Below are 18,783 nucleotides of genomic sequence, written 5' to 3'. Positions count from 1 at the left end.
GTCCTACTCTTCCTTTTATTTTTGTTATTATTATTTTAAAGGCAGGTTTACAGAGAGAAGGAGAAACAGAAAGATCTTCCATCTACTGGTTCATTCCCAAATGGCCACAATGGTCAGAGCTGTGCTGATCTGAAGCCACTAGCCAGAGCTTCTTCTGGGTCTCCCACGTGGGTGCAGGGTCCCAAGGCTTTGGGCCGTCCTCGACTGCTTTCCCAGGCCACAGGCAGGGAGCTGGATGGGAAGTGGAGCAGCCGGGACATGCACCGGTTCCCATATGGGATGTTGGTGCCTCAGGGGGAAGGTTAGCTTGTACGAATGGTCAAACCATGTACCGCTGTAGCCAGCAAGGACTTGGGCTGCTCTCTGTCCATGCCCACACGTGTTATTAGCAGCGTTAAATTTCAGCTGTCCTGGTGAACATGGACAGGAACAGCCTCCTGGGGTTTTAATTTGTGTTCCTTACAAGGGCTGGTGATATTGAACATTTTTTTCATGTGCCTTTTTGTTTGCTGTCTAGCCTCAATTGAAATGTCTGCTAAATTCTTGCTCATTCAAAAAAACAAAAAAATGGGTTGTTACTATTCTTACTGCTTTATTTATTTATTTTAATGAGCTGCCTTGAAGTATAATTCACATTCCACTAACATCACCGGTTTTAAGTGCAACTAAGTTTATCAGCACAATCAAGTTACAGGTTTCAGAACATCTGCCTCACCCCAAACGCTCTCTCACACCCATCTATACCAACGGTTGGGCTGTGTGGGTTCCATGTGTCCCAGCCGTGTGCCCCCGGTTGGATAAGTGACACAAATATTCGGCACCTGAAAGATTTTCTGCCAGAGGCATGAGGTTGCTCCAGATGGGAGCTGGGGAGGTAGAGCCCCACTCTCATACGGCTTCTGAAAAGCATGATGCCAACGTGTGCCACACCGCCACCCTGCTGCCCCGCATCAGCGTGCGGGTTCCAGTCCTGGCTGCTCCACTTCCCATCCAGCTCTCTGCTAACACACCTGGGAAAGCAGTGGAGGATGGTACAGGGCTCGGGCCCCTGCTGCCTATGTGGGAGACCTGGAGGAAGCTCCTGCCCCTGGCTTTTGTTTGCCTCAATCCTGGTTATGGTGTGACTATTTGGGGAGTGAATCAATAGATGAAGATTCTCTCCCCCCCCAAATAAATAAGTAAATTATATTTCCAAAAAGTCTCCTTGGGTTTCATAGCGGGAGCAGCAGATGTGGAAATCAGAACAGCGCCTCCTCTGAGCTGAATGCCACAACTCCTTCGGCCGGTGCCTAAAGGGGCAGGAAGGGGATGGTAAGGCAGCCTTGGCGGGGAAGGCGGGAGGAGAGGGGGCCTCCCACAATTCGGCTGGCAGCTCAGCGAAGCCACAGAGACCCCAGGGTGCCAGAGGCTGCGGGAGGGCGGCTGCATCTCCAAGGCCTGGATTTTCTCATTTGGTTTTATTAAGGAACATTTCAAGCACCTGCTACAAAGTGGCGAGAAACTTGCAGCTGGCATCACTTTACAGCGGATCCTGTTTACGATTACTCCGCCCACCCTCCCCTAAACCTCCGGGATTTTAAAGGCGAGGCAGCCACCAGCCCCCAAGCCCTGAGCAGCTAATGGTTCAGCTGCTCCCTGGGGTGTCCGGGCCGGGTAGGGACAGAGACGCCGCCGCCCGGCTTCTTCTCGGTTGCGGGTTGCGCACCTGCCAAGGTCTGGGGACGGTGGTTGTGGCGGCCGCGGGGTCCCGCGTCCTCCGGGCTCGCTCCGCCTGCAGCCGCCGGGCGGGAGGAGCCTCGCGCGTCCCCGCGCCCGCGCGCCCCGAGCCCGAGTTCTGCGCCGGGAGCGTCGTGGGGAGAGACCGGAGCCCCCGGAGAGCCATGGGTGCTTCGCAGCCGTCGCTGTCGCCGTCGCTGCTGCTTCTGTTCCTGCTGCTCCTGCTCCCAGGTGCGCGCGCGGGCTGCGGGGTCGGCGGGGACGCCGGGCGCCGAGCGGCTGCCCCCGCGCGCTGCTGGCGACGCCTTTGTCCCTCGGACACCTCCCCGGGCCGCACGCGGGGCTGGGTGGCCGCGCGGTCTCCCCTGCGCGCTTGGGACAGCAGGGACCCGGAGCGCGCCCTGCCCTGCGCCCTGCCAGACTCTACGGAGAGTCTGCCTGCGTTCCGGGGGCGCATGGGGTTGGGGGCAGGCGGAGAGCCGGCCCTGGACAGGCGGAAGGCGGGGGCGGGCGACGCGAAGGGACCTGGACTGGGCAGGGCCACCAGCAGGTCCTTGCGGGCCGGGCGGTGGGTGCGCGCCCTTCGCCGCCCGGGGAGCCCCGTCTGCGCCCCTTCTGCGGTTCTGGGGTGGCGTGTGGGGCGGGGAGGTGGCAGAAGGCTTAGAATCCCGCTCCGGGCAGACCTGAAGTTGGTCACAGTCCCCAGGACCCGTGTCCCTGCCGGAGTATCCCTAACGCTGCCGGGTATTCCTTGCCAGGGCATGGGGTTGGGCGGGAAGGGGTGAGGGGAGCGAAGGCAGCCGGGTGTGGCACAGGTCTGACCTGGATGTGAGGGCAACGACCGACCGACCATAGCAACTGTCAGTCACACTGAGTGTGGGAATGGGGTGGGGTGTGTGCGTCCGTGGCCCCCCACCACCCCTGCTCTGGTCTGGGAAAAGGGGCCCCACTGGCCGCGAGTCTGAGCTCCTGTGCCCGAGTGGCCCTGTGTTGGCTAAGTGTCAGTGCATTTGGTGTTGTTGAGTTCCTTTCGCTCCTTTAAATCTTTCCTTGAATGCACTCCTGTGTAACACACCCAGCTTTGCCCACAGCTAATAGTTCTTGAGGGCTTAGCCACATGCCACACCCACTTAAAAAATCGATCTGGTTTTGAAAGAGTTAGAGGGCAGGAGAGTCGAGGATCTTCCATACACTGGCCCGTTCCCCACATGGCCACGATGGCTGCGGCTGGGCCGGTTCAAGGCCAAGGGCTCCTTCTGCATCTCTGATGTGGGTGCAGGGGCCCAAGGCTTCAACCATCTTCCAGTGCTTCCCCAGGCGCATTAGCAGGGAGCTGGGTCTGAACCCCAGCTGGTGACGGGTGATGATCCTGGGGTAGGGACAGGGACTGACTGGCCTCTCGCCTCAGTGGTCAGCGCCTCAGAGGCTGAGCACCGCCTGTTCGAGCGACTGTTTGAAGACTACAACGAGATCATCCGCCCCGTGGCCAACGTGTCCGATCCGGTCATCATCCACTTCGAGGTGTCCATGTCACAGCTCGTCAAAGTGGTGAGCGCCTGAAGCCAGAGTCCGGGGCGGTGGGGGGTGCGGGCCATGGGGTGCGGGCCTTCCCTGGGATCCCTCCCTGAAAGCCAGCCCCCTCTTCCTCACTCCCCTCTTCCTCACTCCCCTCTTCCTCACTCCCCTCTTCCTCACTCCCCTCTTCCTCCAGGACGAAGTCAACCAGATCATGGAGACCAACCTGTGGCTCAAGCAAGTAAGTGCTGCCCCCTGGCGGTGCCTGCTGGGGTTGTCGCCAGTGAACCTAGAAGGCAGGTGCAGGTTTGGGGGAATTCACTGATGGTCTCTTGCAGGGCTTGGGGTCCTGTGGGGCTTTCTTGGGGTGTGCGGACCAATCGCCGAGGTGGCCAGCAGTGTAGGGCGCTCTCCCTATTCTCTGCTGCATCTGCCGGGAGGTGGGTGGGGCCCAGAGGCAGCTCAGTGAGCCCCTCACCGGTATCTGGAGGAGGGGGTTGGTTTTCCAAGAGGCAGTATTCAAATGTGCTGTGGCCTCCCCCTCACCCGTCCCCCAGATCTGGAACGACTACAAGCTGAAGTGGAACCCGTCTGACTACAACGGGGCTGAGTTCATGCGGGTGCCTGCGCAGAAGATCTGGAAGCCAGACATTGTACTGTACAACAAGTGAGGCGCTGGCTGGGGGTGGGGCTTAGGGGCCTCCACCTGTGGCCTCAACACAGACACCTGCTGTTTGAACCAGTGACTTCTCGTGGCACTATGGGTGGGTGGCATCAGAGACCCAGGGAAACCGAGGCAGGGAAGTGGGTGTAGGGCAGGGGCCAGGAGCAGGAGTGCCTGGGCAGGCACTGGCCTGTGTCGTGGGCAGCTGGGTCCTGCTGCTGAACTGGGGCACCTAAGGCTGGGCTGGGCTGGGCTGGGCTGGGCCAGGCCAGGTTGTGCCCAGGGGCCTGGCTGGGTAGCTCCGCATGCCTCTGGTCTTGCCATCCCCAGCAGCTGTGGGAGGAGGCTGGCTCTCTCCAGGATGGGACTGTTGGCCACCCAGGAGGTGACCATGGACAGAGTGGGCTGCTCTCCCTGTGCCCTGGGGTGCGGCCCACCCCGTTGGTGTCTGAGAAGGGCTGTTAGATTGGAGATAGCGTGGAGCCTCCTGGGCTCACTTGCATTCAAAGCTTCTTTTTTTTAAAAAAAAAAAAATATTTATTTATTTATTGGAAAGGCGGTTATACAGAGAGGAAGATCTTCCGTCCGATGGGTCACTCCCCAAGCGGCCGCAATGGCTGGATCTGAACCAATCCGGAGCCAGGAGCTCTTCTTCCAGGTCTCCCACGGGAGTGCAGGGTCCCAAGGTTTTGGGCCGTCCTTGACTGCCTTCCCAGACCACAAGCAGGGAGCTGGATGGGAAGCAGGGCAGCTGGGATTAGAACTGGCGCCCATATGGGATCCTGGCGCATGCAAGGCAAAGACTTTAACCACTACGCTATCGCGCCGGGTCCACATTCAAAGCTTCTTGATGTGCCAGCCTTGGCACCTCCAAACCCCATCTTTCAGGGACAACTCTCCCAAACCCGGAACAATCACTTTCCACCCTGCGTCCCCTAACCCAGTGACAGGTTTCCACTGGTACCTTGTGGTCCTGGCTAGTTCGCACTCCAGGTATTAAAAAATATCCTCTCTACCCTCTGAGTTTTCTTTTATTACTATTTTAAAGATTATTTTTATCTGAGAGGCAAATTTATAGAGAAAAGGAGAAAGAATGTGTCCCTCCACTCCCCAAATGGCTGCAATGGCCAGAGCTGAAGCTGATCCAAAGCCAGGAGCCAGAAACTCTTCCAGGTCTCCCACGCAGGTGCAGGGTCCCCAGGCTTTGGGCCATCCTCGACTGCTTTCCCAGGCCACAGGCAGGGAACTGGAAGGGAAGTGGAGCAGTGGGGACATGAACCTGTGTCCAAATGGGATGCCAATGATGCAGATGGCAGCTTTATGTGCTACGCTACAATGCTGGCCCCCTAAGATTTATCTATTATTTATTTGAAAGGCAGAATTGCAGAGGGAGAGAGAGCTTCCATCCACTGGTTCACTCCCCAAGTAGCAGCGATGGCCAGGGCTGGGCCAGGCTGAAGTCGGGAGCCAGGAGCTCTGCCTGACTCACTCACACAGTGCAAGGGCCCCCGCAGTTGGCCCATCTTCCGTTGCCTTCCCAGGTACATTAGCCATTGGTCGGAGACTATAGAACCGGCTTGCAGGTGGGATGCCAGCGTTACAGGTGGCAGCTTAACATGCTGTACCACAGTGCCACCTCCTCCCCGGGAGGGCGGGAGGACAGGGGCAGAAGTTTAACCATGAGGCTGTTTTCCAGGGAAAACATTTCCCTTGGAATTAGTTTAATTTGCCCTGCTGCAGTTGCTGGGTTTCCGGAGTGTCTTAGGGTGGACAGTCGTTTTACCATGAGCCCCCCCACTGCCAGCTTTACATTGCTTTGGCCACTGGTGGAGTTCGGTGAGTCTCGCTTTGGTCCCTGCTAAAAGCCAACTGGGGTCTCGAGTCTCACTCCGAAGACAACCTGTGTTCACTTGAGCCCCCGGAGGATTTGGAACAAGCCAATGTGGTACCCTTGCCACTTGTATTTGTAAATCGGTCCCTGAAGAACTGGACATAGGCCTTGGCATCATGGCACAGTGAGTCAAGCCACTGTGTTCAGCCGCTGGCATCCCATATGGATGCTGGTTCGTGTCCCGGCTGTTCTACTTCTGATCCAGCTCCCCGCTCTTGCACCTAGGAAAGCAGCAGAGGATGGCCCAAGTGCTTGGGCCCCTGTCACCCACGTGGGAGACCCAGATGGAGTTCGAGGCTTCTGACTGGAACAGCCTTGGGTGCTGCAGCCATTTGGGGAGCAAAGGAGCAGATGGAAGATCTGTCAGTCTCCTTTTTTTCTGTAATTCTGCCTTTCCAGTCAATTAAAAACAAAAAAACAGGAACAAGATAATGCGTCTGGGTTTGCTGACTCTCTTCTGTAAGCTGTCAGACATGTCAAGGTCTGGGGGCCCTCAGGGAGCTGGGACTCGAACTGATGCCCTCCTGGGGGATGCCTGTGTTGCAAGCAGCATCTCGGCCAGCTGTGCCTGACGCTGGCCCCCTGTGCTGCTCTGCGGCCGCTTCCTTGCGTGAGCGGCAGCAGTACCTGGGACATGGGATTTTGGCAGTGGCGAGAGTGGCAGCTAGTGCCATAGCTCGCAGGTGGACGGGAGCAAGTGTCTTGGGGAGCTTCCTTGGAATGTGCAGCTGGAAACAGCCCGTGGAGAGATGCACTGAGCTGTGTTCTGAACCAGGACTTAGGTGTCTCAGATCGGCCCTGTCTGGCGGAGCGTTCCTCATGTTGGCACACCCCAGAGAAACACCTTTGTCGTTCTGACACCATATTTCACTCTATTTCTCTGAAGAGTTACTTATTTTGAAAGGTAGATTTACAGGAGGAGAAAAAAAGAGCCTCTTCCTGGTCTCCCACATGGCGCAGGGTCCCAAGGCTTTGGGCCGTCCTCCACTGCTTTCCCAGCCATGAATAGGAAGCTTGGATGGGAAGTGGAGCAGCCAGAACTTGAACCAGTGCCCCATGGGATGCAGGCGGAGGATAAAGCGCCTATACTTCTCACTCTGTGACGTTGACACGTGGAATCCTGTGTGCAGACGCAAGGTGCCCTGGGTTCCTGCAGCTCCGTGGCTCGCAATGGCCTCTGAGCAGACATGGCTGGCTCCGGCAGCTGGGCAGAGAACCCTAGCTTCCCGTGGGGAAGGCTTCAGAATGCCGCCGCTCAGCAGCTTCCACAGCCAGGGCGCTGCTGTCCTGCCCTTGCTGTTGTCTTCTCTGGGCCAAGCGGGGTGCCTTAAGGGGGTTCAGGGGTGCCGTGCCTGGGAAAGCCACAATGACACAGGCTAAGCTGGGAGTAGAGGGGAGGGTGTGTGTGGTCACTCTTTTTTTTTTTTTAAAAGATTTATTTTTATTATTTTTTTATTGGAAAGGCAGATATACAGAGAGGAGAGACAGAGAGGAAGATCTTCCGTCCGATGATTCACTCCCCAAGTGAGCGCAATGGCTGATGCTATGCCGATCCAAAGCCAGGAGCCTCCTCCGGGTCTCCCACATGGGTGCAGGGTCCCAAAGCTTTGGGCCGTCCTCGACTGCTTTCCCAGGCCACGGGCAGGGAGCTGGAAGGGAAGCGGGGCTGCCGGGATTAGAACCGGCACCCATATGGGATCCCGGGCGTGCAAGGCAAGGACCTTAACCACTGTGCCACCGCGCAGGGCCCGTGTGTGGTCACTCTTGACCCAAGCCCATTGCTCTTCCACACCTGCTTCTGTCCTATGCCCCTCGGTTTCCTGTCTGGTACAAGGAAGGCATGGGACTGGAGCAAGGTCAGCAGACTTTTCTCTTTACATATTTATTTACTTATTTTTATTAATACGAAGGGTAAGAGAGCTCGTCCTTCCGCTGGTCCACTTCTCCCAAGTGCCTACAACACCCAGGACTGGGCCGGGCTAAAGCCAGGAGGCTAGAACCCATGCAAGGCATCCCATGTTTGCTCGCTCAGCTGCTCCCAAGATTGCATGTTAGCAAGAAGCTGGATCAGAAATGGAGCCAAGGGGCCAGCGTTGTGGCACAGTGAGTAAAGCAGCTACCTGTAGTGCTAGCATCTCATGGACACTGGCTCAAGTCCCGGCTGCTCCACTTTCCATCCAGCTCCCTGCTTGTGACCTGGGAAAGCAGTAAGGACGGTCCACAGCCTTGGGTTCCTGCACCCATGTGGGAGACCCAGAAGAAGCTCCTGGCTCCTAGCTTCAGATCGGTTCAGCTATGGCTGTTGTTGCCATTTGGGGAGTGAACGAGCAGATAGAAAATGTGTGTGTGCGTGCGTGGTCTTTGTAACTGTGCCTTTCACATCTTTCTAAAAAATTAACAGAGAGCCCAGCACAGTAGCCTAGCAGATAAAGTCCTCACCTTGAAGGCACCGGGATCCCATATGGTGGCCAGTTCTAATCCCAGCAGTCCCACTTTCCATCCAGCTCCCTGCCTGTGGCCTGGGAAAGCAGTGGAGAACAGTCCAAAGCCTTGGGACCCTGCACCACTGTGGGAGACTTGGAAGAGGTTCTGGGCTCCCAGCTTTGGATTGGCTCAGCTCCGGCTGTTGCAGCCGCTTGGGGAGTGCATCATCAGACAGAAGATCTTTATCTCTCCTCCTCTATATTATCTGACTTTGCAATAAAAATAAATAAACCCTTAAAATTTTTTTTTTTCAACAGAGCCAGGGCTGGTATTGTGGTGCAGTCTGGTTAAGTCCCTGCCTACAGTGTGAGCACCCCTGCTGATCTGAGTTCTGGCTGCTCCACTTCCAGCACCGCTTCCTGCTAACGTGCCTGGGAAGGGAGCTGAGGAAGTACCCGGGAGGCTCTGTCTGTGCGGGGATCTTTGTAGGCTGAGCCCACCTAGGGGCTGTGTGGATCCTGTCCTCTGTCTCCCCCTCTCTCCCCTCCCTCCTCATCCCCTCCCTCTCCATCCCTCCCCCTTCATCCCCACTCTCCCACTTCCCCTCCCCTCAGCAGCTGGCTATCCTGCAGGGAATCGGGGGCTCCTGAGGAGTGACGTGTACAAGGGCTTCACTTGTGGGGTGCCAGTCCAGCGGGATCAAGGCGGGGAGGGGCGAGGAAGGCCTGCACCGAGAGTTTTTGCTCCTGCTGCCCCACGTCCCTCCCCAGCAAGAGCCACGTGACGACCCTGGAGGTCTTATAGCAGGTCGCTCAGCTCTCAGGGCATGGGGCGGGGTAGCACTGTTCCTTGTGGAAGGATGTGGGTGCCTTGGGACCTGGGCAGGACCAGTGCGAGGCCCATGGGGATTGTCTGGAGGGAGGGGAAGGGCTGGGGCATGGTCACTGCCAAGGCAGCAGGCTCTGCAGCAGCAGCTCTGGCATGGCTCAGCGGAACAGGCTCAGGAAATGGGGTGGGGGGAGCCACACTAGTGCACAGGCCACGGAACTCAACAGGGGACAGAGGAAGGACAGGTGGGATGCTGAGGGGAGAGGGACCCTGTGAGGTGGGGGTGAGAACATGCACTTATTCACAGGGTGGGGGAGTGTGGGAGCTGGTGGGCTCAGGTGCCAAAGGGCTGTTTAGAACCAAACCCTCTGCCCGTGGCTCCATGGGGTTGGGGTGGCCTGTGCGGCCCCTGCCAATCTGGTCTTGTGTGCACATGGGTTGCCCAGTGGAGCCCAAATGAGGGACATAGCAAGGCCCAGGGCTTGGGGACAGCAGGTGGCAGACACTCCCCTGCAGGATGCAAAGCACCCCTGTCTTCAAGACAACGTCCATGTCATTTAAATAAAAGAGGGGGAAAAAACAAAACCAACTGTGGTGTCTGCGAGGGAGTTGTATGTCCCTGAGGGTGGGGGATGAGTTGGGCTGCTGGGGGGACTGGGAGCCTCCGTGTCCCCAGTGTCAAACAGGGCAGTGACACGGGGGAAGGTGTGGGGGGAAGACAACTGGTCGTGGCTTAGCTCTGCCTGCCTCCTGTTTTACAAATTGTCCATCCCTGCCACCCTGAGAAGCTGGCCCTGTGACCGTGTGGTGATGACCATGTGTGACCCCTGACCTTTGCCTGTCTCCCCAGCGCCGTTGGGGACTTCCAGGTGGACGACAAGACCAAGGCCTTGCTCAAATACACGGGCGAAGTGACCTGGATCCCTCCGGCCATCTTCAAGAGTTCCTGCAGGATCGATGTCACCTACTTCCCATTCGACTACCAGAACTGCACCATGAAGTTCGGCTCGTGGTCCTACGACAAGGCCAAGATCGACCTGGTGCAAATCGGCTCCTCCATGAACCTGCGGGACTACTGGGAGAGCGGCGAGTGGGCCATCATCAAAGCCCCCGGCTACAAGCACGACATCAAGTACAACTGCTGCGAGGAGATCTACACCGACATCACCTACTCGCTCTACATCCGCCGCCTGCCCCTCTTCTACACCATCAACCTCATCATCCCCTGCCTGCTCATCTCCTTCCTCACCGTGCTCGTCTTCTACCTGCCGTCCGACTGCGGCGAGAAGGTGACGCTCTGCATCTCCGTGCTGCTCTCGCTCACCGTCTTCCTGCTGGTCATCACCGAGACCATCCCGTCCACCTCGCTCGTCATCCCGCTCATCGGCGAGTACCTGCTCTTCACCATGATCTTCGTCACCCTGTCCATCGTCATCACCGTCTTTGTGCTCAACGTGCACTACAGGACGCCCACCACGCACACCATGCCTGCCTGGGTCAAGACCGTCTTCCTGGACTTGCTACCCAGGGTCATGTTCATGACCAGGCCGGCCGGCGACGAGGGCGGCACGCCGAAACCGAGAGTCCTCGCCGGGGCCGAGCTCTCCAACCTCAACTGCTTCAGCCGCACGGAACCCAAAGCCTGCAAGGAGGGCCACCCCTGCCAGGAAGGGGGCGGCGTGTGCGGGTACTGCCGCCACCGGCGCATCAAGATCTCCAACTTCAGCGCCAACCTGACGCGCAGCTCCAGCTCTGAGTCTGTGGACGCGGTGCTGTCCCTCTCCACCCTGTCGCCAGAGATCAGGGAGGCCATTCAGAGTGTCAAGTACATCGCTGAGAACTTGAAGGCGCAGAACGAGGCCAAGGAGGTAAGGAAACACCCGGTGCTCCCGTGGGTTGGTTCGTCACAAATTCATTGCACACACCCTCACCGCTGGGGGACATAGGTCTGTGGCAGAGAAAGGGTCCCCTACTTCTTCTGCTTTTAGGGGCTTCTTGTGGGGCCAGGTCCAGTATGGGGGTTCATAAGGAATCAGTCCCTGGACCTCGTGACTTGGACTCTGACTGTGGATTAGTAAGGTATCCCGCACAGCCAGGCTGGGTTGGTTGCTTTGTTTACCTGTCTGTGAAATGGGTTGCTGCAGCAGGTGGTAGCCCCCAGAAGTGCTGTGGAGCAAGAGGGAGCCTGAAGGGAGGCTGGAGACGGCAGGATGCCCGACACCCGCTCTCAGTGTTTCTGGCGGAGCGTGGGCTTGGAGATCACCGTGCCCGTGTCTTCTTGCTGTAGCTGAACCCCAGGGAGGGCAGAGCGTGCCTCCCAAGCATGCAGATGGGTGGATCTGACCTCCTGTTCCCAGGCCCCCTGTAGACGGACAGCAATGCCAGGGCTCCAGGCAGCGGCCCACTGCCCCCTCCTCCACTTCAGACCTGACCTCTGCTGTGTTGATTAGTTTTGTCTTAAACTTTGCACACACAAAATCACATAGTACAAACTCTTTTTATTTATTTATTTATTTATTTATTTATTTGAAAGGCACATTTATGGAGAGAGGAAAGAAAGATCTTCAACTACTGGTTCACTCCCCAAATGGCTGCAGTGACCAGAGCTGAGCTGAGCTGAGCTGAGCTGAAGCCAGGAGCCAGGAGCTTCTTCCAGTTCTCCCATACGGGTGTAAAGGCCCAAGGACTTGAGCTGTCCTCTGCTGCTTTCCCAGGTGCATTAGCAAGGAGCTGGATCAGCAGTGGAGCAGCTGGACTTGAACCGGCACCCATATGGGATGCCAGCACCACAACTGGAGGTTGAGTGTACTATGCCATGGTGCTGGCCCATAAACTCTATTTGTCTGAAAGGCAATGTTAAGGAGATATCATTGATCCACTACTTTCTAAATGCCCACAATAGCCAGGACTGGACCAGGCTGAAGCCAAGAGCCTGTAACTTCACCAGGTCTCCCATGTGGGGTTCAGGGGCCCAACTGCTTGGACCATGCTCTGCTGCTTTCCCAGACACAAAGGCAGGGATACAGATGGGAAATGGAGCAGCCAGGACTTGAACCAGTGCTCATATGGCATGCCGGCACCACAGGTGGTAGCTTAAGCCACTGTGCTACAATGTCAACCCCGCACAGTGCAAACTCTAACCAGGTTCTTTCATTAGCCTAATGCCTGAGATATACTTTCTATGTGTAGCTTCCCATGATGAGAATTCTTGTGTTGATTTTTGCAATTTTGGGCCACTGGGCCTTTGATTATGTTACAGTTTGAATGGGATTTAATTCCAAAACTTATGGGGCATTGTGAACTCCTATTAACAGCTAAGAGAGTGTGACAATGTGGTTATGGGGTCCAGGTGCTGGGGCCTCCCAGGGGGTCCTGGGGTCATTGGCAGTGCATCCTGAGGAGGTGGTGTCACCAGAGTGCTGGTTGTGAAATCCGGGGCTGGACCCAGCCACTTGTGGTATTTCCTGCCCTGTCACGTGGTCACTGCCACCTTCATTAGCAGAAGTAAAGGGCTGCCTGGTCTTGAACCTGAGCCTCCAGTGCTGGCAGCCACTTAAGTCCTTGCTCAGATGTTTCAGAGGAGCCGTGAAAAGCTGGGGCTGAAGCTGCTGCCCACATTCTGATCTGGGGAACACTTGTACGTGTGTCTCCTGGATGTATACAGTAGGGATGGAACTGCCAGACCACTGGAAAGCTGTTTACGTTGAGTGGGTACTGTGAGGGTGTCCCAGGTGCCAGAACCCATCCATAGCCCCCAGCCTCGTGTGACAGTGTCATTTGCCCCATGCCCTCTATCCCATGTGTGAGGTACTGTCACACTGCCGTGTGTTTGTTTTTAGTTTTGGTTTGAAAGAGTTACACAGAGGGAGAGGTCTTCCTTCAGCTGGTTCACTCCCACGATGGCCACAATGGCTGGGGCTGTGTGAGGCTAAAGCCAGGAGCCAGGGGCATCTTCCCCACACAGGTGCAGGGTTCCAAGGACTTGGGCCATCTTCCACTGCTTTCCCAGGCCACAAGCAGGGAGCTGGATCACAGGTGGAGCAGCTGGGACTTGAACCAGTGCCTCTATGGGATGCTGGCATTGCAGCTGGCAGCCACCCAGCAGGCAACCATCTTGTTTCTTTAATGAACTTCTCCCTTAGTGTCATTACTGGGGCTCTTTTTCTATGCTGAGCGGCAGTTCAGATATATCTTTTCATGAGATGAGGTTTTATTCACATCTTTTTGTCTATTTTTAAAAGTGAGTGTACTTAGTTCTGCTTCCTTTAAATAACTGTTCGGATCAAGGTCAGGTGCCAGGAAGAGGGAAGTTTATATAGATGATGTCACAGGCCTGGCCCTGTTGACTCCAGGGCCACCAGTATCATACTCAGTCATCTTAGGAAAAACTCTGCTTTGAGATGAACTGCTTCTGTCTTGGTAGTGTGTGTATTAGATTTATTTTTTAAAATTATTTGGGCTTAGTATGATGGACTAATAGCGGGGTCCTTGCCTTTCATGTGTCAGGATCCCACATGGTTGCTGGTTTGACTCTTGGCTGCTCTACTTCCCAACCAGCTCGCTGCTTGTGGCCTGGGAAAGCAGTCAAGGGCGGCCAAAGCTGTGGGACCCTGCACCCAAGTGGGGGACATGGAGGAGGATCCTAACTTTGGATCAACTCAGTTCTGGCCATTGTAGCCACTTGGGGAGTGAACCAGGGCAGGTATGGAGGATCTTTCTGTCTTTCTGTTTCTCTAAATCTACCTTTCCAATAAAAATAATAAAAGTTATTGGTTCACTCCCCCAGATGGCACAATGGCCGGAGCTGAACCTATCTGAAGCCAGGAGCCAGGAGCTTCTTCTGGGTCTCCCACGCAGGTCTGGATCCCAAGGCTTTGAGCCATTCTCCACTCTTTTCCCAGGCCACAGGCAAGGAGCTGGATGGGAAGTGGAGCTGCTGGGATTAAAACCAGCACCCATATGGGATCCCGTCACAAACAAGGCGAAGACTTTAGCTGTTAGGCTACCGTGCTGGGCCCTCAAAGTCATTCTTCAGCAGAGAGCTGACAGGTGATTTCAGTTCCCAAGGCATGGTTGATAGAAGCTGTGCAGAGCCCCTCTCATGCTGTGAATGGCTAGTGTGAACTCAGCGCTGATTTGGGTCCAGGCAGAGGTCTGCACATTTTCCAGTCTTTGTCAGGCTGTCAGGCACCTCAGCCGGCTCTGCACCTGCCAGTTCTGCAACCGCAGATACTCGGGGAAAATTGTTTTCTTGTCATTCTCTGGTCCTTGCAGAATAATGGTCTACCCAGCATTTACGTGGCATCGGGACTGTAAGTTGGGTTAGGAAGAACATACAGGTATACTCTTCCACCGTTGCCAAGACCCAGTGCGTTTTTCGTCCTTTGGTACGTGGACCTGAATGGGACTGCGGTCTCCGGGGTCCCTGTGATGGACCCGTTGCGGCACTGCAGACACACCGTGTGGAGGAGCCAGCCCACCTGGCCCCCGGGGCCCTCCCTCTGCCAGGGAGCTTAGTTCACATGTGAGACAGAGCACTACATCAGCCATCCAGAAAGCACGCGCCTGTGTGTGCCTAGTTAGGTGTAACTATCCCACCGCTTTCTGCAGAGGGCGTACGCATCTCCAGAATCTGGTGGTGATGGGGGAGAAGGCTCCTGGTCCCAAGGGCAACTGCCACCCTGTTCTGTTATGTACTGGACACATCAAGCCCTCTAGGACATGCAGGTGGTCATGAAAAGGCAGTTGGCAAAGGGGAGGCCACAGACCTCCACAGGATGCGGGTGAGAATGTGACTGTGGGAGAGGGGGGCCTCTAGGGCCTCTGCTGGTCTACCCTCCACTCGGCCCTGTCTTCTGTTACTGTCGGGGTGAGAGAAAGAGTGTGAGCCCTCGTATTGTAGAGCACGCCAGGTTTTCCAGAGAAAGCAGAGGTGGGTCCCGCAGGCCACTGAAATGACAAGGGACAGAGTCGAGCCTTCTGAATGCTTCCTTCCTCCCAAATCATGGATGTTGCAGCCACACCATGTTCCCGAATGTTGGGATTTTCTGAATCTTCAGTCCCTCAGGTTGGCTGCTTTTCCCTGTGCTCAGCTCCTAGGGGCTGAGCCAGCAGCACAGGCTGTGTTCCTAGGGCCGGCTCCCGAGGGCAGGCCAGCATGGTGACATTCTCATTGGTCAACTCTGTGAGCTCACATTTGGCCCTATTAGCAATGAGAGTGATGACCAACGGTTCTGCAGCTCAGAGTAGGAGCAGGGCACCAGGAATCGAGGTTGGGGCTCTCCAAGGGCTGGGGGAAGTGCCTGGTGTGGGCCAAGTAGCCTTGATGGCCAGCCATACCTGGTCCATGGTCCAAGCCGCTGTGTAGGTCTGGCAGGTGCATGCGGTAACAGCTGTGTGGTTTTGGACCAGGAATTCTGAGACATTTTCTGTTAGATGCCAAGAAGGCTGAAGCCAGTTTCACAGAATGTGGCATCAAAAACCCAGGTTATTTTGGTGGGGAAAACTTGAAATTGATGCTTAGTTTTATCGATTAATTTGGTTTTAAAGGCAGAGTGTTGCATGGTCCCACACGCTGGTTCATTCCCCAGATGCCCACGCTGACCAAGACCGGGCCAGGCCACAGCCTGGAATTTCTAATTCAATCTGGGGGGTGGGGACAGCAACTAAACCACTTGAGCCATCATTTGCTGCCTTCTGGAAGGTGGCTGCTGTTGTGCCGTCACCCGGCAGGGGCTTCGGCAGCTCACGTCCCCCACAAGCATTGCTGCATGGTCATTTTGCCTCAGCGTTGCTGGAATTGCACCTGAGTGTGGTTCATCGCTGGTGCTCATTCTGTCCCAAAGCTCCGAGTTTTCTATTTGCCCAGGAGCTACGAAGACCTCAAGCTTGTGTCCACAGCAGACCATCCTGGGAGGCAGTTCATCGTGTGGTGTCCATCTGGGAGATGCCAGCTGGTGATGGCTGTATCTGCCCCATGTCTTCCGCTTCTGCCCTCCTGGTCTCTTCACTCTGTCTCCATCCTGGGCTGTCTTCCCCATCTCTGAGCTCTCTCTGACCTTTATTTCTCGCACCTGCTCGCTCACACCTGCTCTCTTTCACACTTTTCACTCTTGGTTCTTCCGGCAAACTGTGCTTGCTGCTTCATGTCTCCCATATCTGCTTGTGTGTACGTCAAGCCCACCTGTCAGCCGTCTTCCTGTGCCCTTGGATAGCCTAGCTGGTGTACTCAGAGCTGTGAACTCCTGTTCCGGGGGCGGAAAGGGGTTGAAGGAGGTGGGGGTACATTGTCTTTACTGAATGGCTGGCGGGCCCAGCTGGCCACTCCTGCTCCAGGTCCCCTTTCAAGGGCTCTGTGTTCTCTGCAGGTGACCTTGTCCCTCCAGGGACAGCTGGCTAACTACTCAGCCCTGATCTCCTCTGCCGAAGCTGAGTGCCGCTGGGTATGGGGAGCAGGGGGGATACCTCCAGCTCCACTGGCCCCTGGGCCCCTCCTGGTCTCCACTGTCAGCTGCAGCCAACTGTCTCCCACCACCCCTGTGTACCCCAAGCTCTCCTGCACCCACAGACAGTCATGTTCCCCAGGCCCCTTCCAGGAGGCAGCCAGGAGCTGGCCTGAGTTCATTTGCAACTCACCCTGGATTCCCAGATCTGGAAGATGGCCAGAGCCTCTGTGCTGGACAACTCCAGCAACAGAAGGAAAACTTACACCCTCTCGGCTGTTTTAGCAGCACTGTTTGTAAGAGAGTACTCCAAAACATTTGAGGAACATCTCCGTGTGGTGGCACTGCCACCTTCAATGCCCGAAGCCCCTGTGAGGGCTGGTTCAAGTCCTGGCTCCTCCACTTCTGGTCCAATCCCCTTTACTCATGTGGGAGACCCCGAAGGAGTTCCAAGCTCCTGGCTTTAAGCCTGGTCCAGCCCTGGACCCGTGGGCACTTGGAGAGTGAATCAGCAGATGCAAGGTCCCTCCCTGTGTCTCCTCCTCTATCATTCTGCCCCCTGAATAAATGACTCTTTAAAAAAAATGGTAAAATGAAATTTAAAAATTTATTCTAATGCAGGAAAAAAATCATGGTAAAAAATTAAAAGTTTATTTTGGTGTAGGAAAAAAATGTGTGCAGTTTTTCTAAGGGGACAATTTCATGAGCTTTAAAAATGTGACTTCTGTGCCCTCTTCAGAAAATTTGTTTACAACCTTTAAAAAATATTGGAGAGGCAGAATTGCAGAGACAGGGACACAGCGGGGCTGGGTCAGGCCCAGGCCAGGAACGGAATCTCCCTCCTGGTCTCCTCTGTGGGTGGAGGGGCCTAGGCACTTTGGGACACCTTCAGTTGCTTCTCAGCAGTGGAAGTGGAGTAGCCAGGACTCAAGCCATCACCCACAATGGGAGGCCAGCATCGCAGGTGGCCACTTAACCAGCTACACTACAATTTCAGCCTGTTCCTGACCTTTCTGGAGACCTTTGTATGCATGGATCAGGACTTTTTTTTTTTTTTGCATCTAAACCTTTTGTTTCACTTTATACATCCTTCTTGAAGTGTCCTCCTGTTTAGTGCCACCTCTTCACGAGGGTAAGCCACACAGATCCCTGCGGGTGGCCACAGGTACTCAGTAGCCCTCGGGGGTAGACACTGCCTGCATCCTCAGCTGTCACAGACCCAAGCTCCCCCAGCCGGGAGCAGCAGAGCTGGGCCTAAGGTCAGTGTGCCTCCCCCTCTCTGCCCCTTCCACCTGCGGGCATCTGCAGGTGGTAGGGAGACGAGCCTCAGTCCTAGGCAGTCTGTTCACTCTCCGTGGGCCCCGCTCGTGTTGCCAAGAGGTCACAGGGCCTCAAGTTCACAAGGGCAGAATGTGGTCATCCGGCAGCCCTGTTTCGGTGCCCCAAATGAAATTAGGAGCCCACAGGCTGCCGCTCGGTGATGTGATTACTGCTCTCCCAGCAGCAGATCGACGGGCCTTCTCCCCTCTCAATCCAATTACGGGGCCCTGGCTAACGGAACTGTCTCAGAGGGTAATGGCTACACGGTTCTCCTTCCTGGGCTGGGCCTCGATTGCAGCCACAGGACGGACCATCAGCCTGGCCCTGGCCTCCTGCCTCCGCTCACTGATCGTCGGCTGGCTCAGTTCCACCACACTCCACTTGCAAATGCATGGGAAAGATGGGCGTCTTGCAGGTTGGAGATGTCACAGCTCCTACATCTGCAATGTAGCCAATCAGTATTTGCTCTTTGGGACCATGTCTTCCTGGCCTTTCTGCTCATGGCTTTTGTTTGTCTCTTCTTTGTTTTTCAGATTCAAGATGACTGGAAGTATGTGGCCATGGTGATCGACCGTATCTTCCTGTGGGTCTTCATCCTCGTGTGTATCTTGGGGACAGCAGGATTGTTTCTGCAGCCTCTCATGGCCCGGGATGACGCCTGAGCACCTGGGCATGAGCAGGGGAGGGGCCATCTCTGAATGGTGACGTATTTCCTGTTCCCCACCTACCAGGTTTGGTTTGGGGGCAGATTCAAGATTTCCTTATCTTCCTGGTGTCTTGTGTTTTTGTCCAAAAAAAAGAAAAAAATGATGTGAGAAAAAAACGCCCAGAGCATTGCACGCGGTTACAAGAACACTGACCTGGAGCCTTTTTGGTGATGAAATGCTGACAGTCTCGCACGGCACCGGGGGGCCTGTAAGTGTGCCCTGCATCTTCAGCGGCTGAGCTGGAATGGAGAGACCACTTGCTGTTGAGAAACGCTC

The 18,783-nt window shown here is 55.7% G+C and overlaps 1 protein-coding gene across 2 annotated transcripts; it reads left to right on the top strand.

The window, feature by feature from the left end:
* Window positions 1-1,880: 1,880 nt before the first annotated feature.
* CHRNA3 (cholinergic receptor nicotinic alpha 3 subunit) lies at window positions 1,881-18,462 on the top strand. Of its 2 annotated transcripts, none has more exons than XM_040969189.1 (6): window positions 1,881-1,947; window positions 3,125-3,264; window positions 3,428-3,472; window positions 3,789-3,898; window positions 9,889-10,906; window positions 18,334-18,462. In XM_040969189.1, exons 1-6 carry the CDS (start codon window positions 1,881-1,883, stop codon window positions 18,460-18,462), a joined length of 1,509 nt encoding a protein of 502 aa, XP_040825123.1. The 2 variants fall into 2 exon arrangements, with proteins under 2 accessions (XP_040825123.1, XP_040825124.1); XM_040969190.1 differs by lacking the exon at window positions 1,881-1,947 and having other exon boundaries at window positions 3,128-3,264; window positions 9,889-10,719; window positions 10,765-10,906.
* Window positions 18,463-18,783: the final 321 nt, after the last annotated feature.

Source organism: Ochotona curzoniae, unplaced genomic scaffold, assembly GCF_017591425.1.
Source record: "Ochotona curzoniae isolate NIBS_2020 unplaced genomic scaffold, NIBS_Ocur_1.0 scaffold_4701, whole genome shotgun sequence".
NCBI lineage: Eukaryota > Metazoa > Chordata > Mammalia > Lagomorpha > Ochotonidae > Ochotona > Ochotona curzoniae.
This window is presented reverse-complemented; position numbering and strand designations above follow the sequence as displayed.

What these genes read in the sequence shown, in the direction of transcription:
- CHRNA3 (XM_040969189.1), top strand. Translation starts at nt 1,881, where the DNA reads ATGGGTGCTTCGCAGCCGTCGCTGTCGCCGTCGCTGCTGCTTCTGTTC. An exon ending in CCTGCTGCTCCTGCTCCCAG is followed by an intron (nt 1,948 to 3,124) that starts GTGCGCGCGCGG and finishes CTCTCGCCTCAG; the next exon opens with TGGTCAGCGCCTCAGAGGCT. An exon ending in CGCAGAACGAGGCCAAGGAG is followed by an intron (nt 10,907 to 18,333) that starts GTAAGGAAACAC and finishes TTTGTTTTTCAG; the next exon opens with ATTCAAGATGACTGGAAGTA.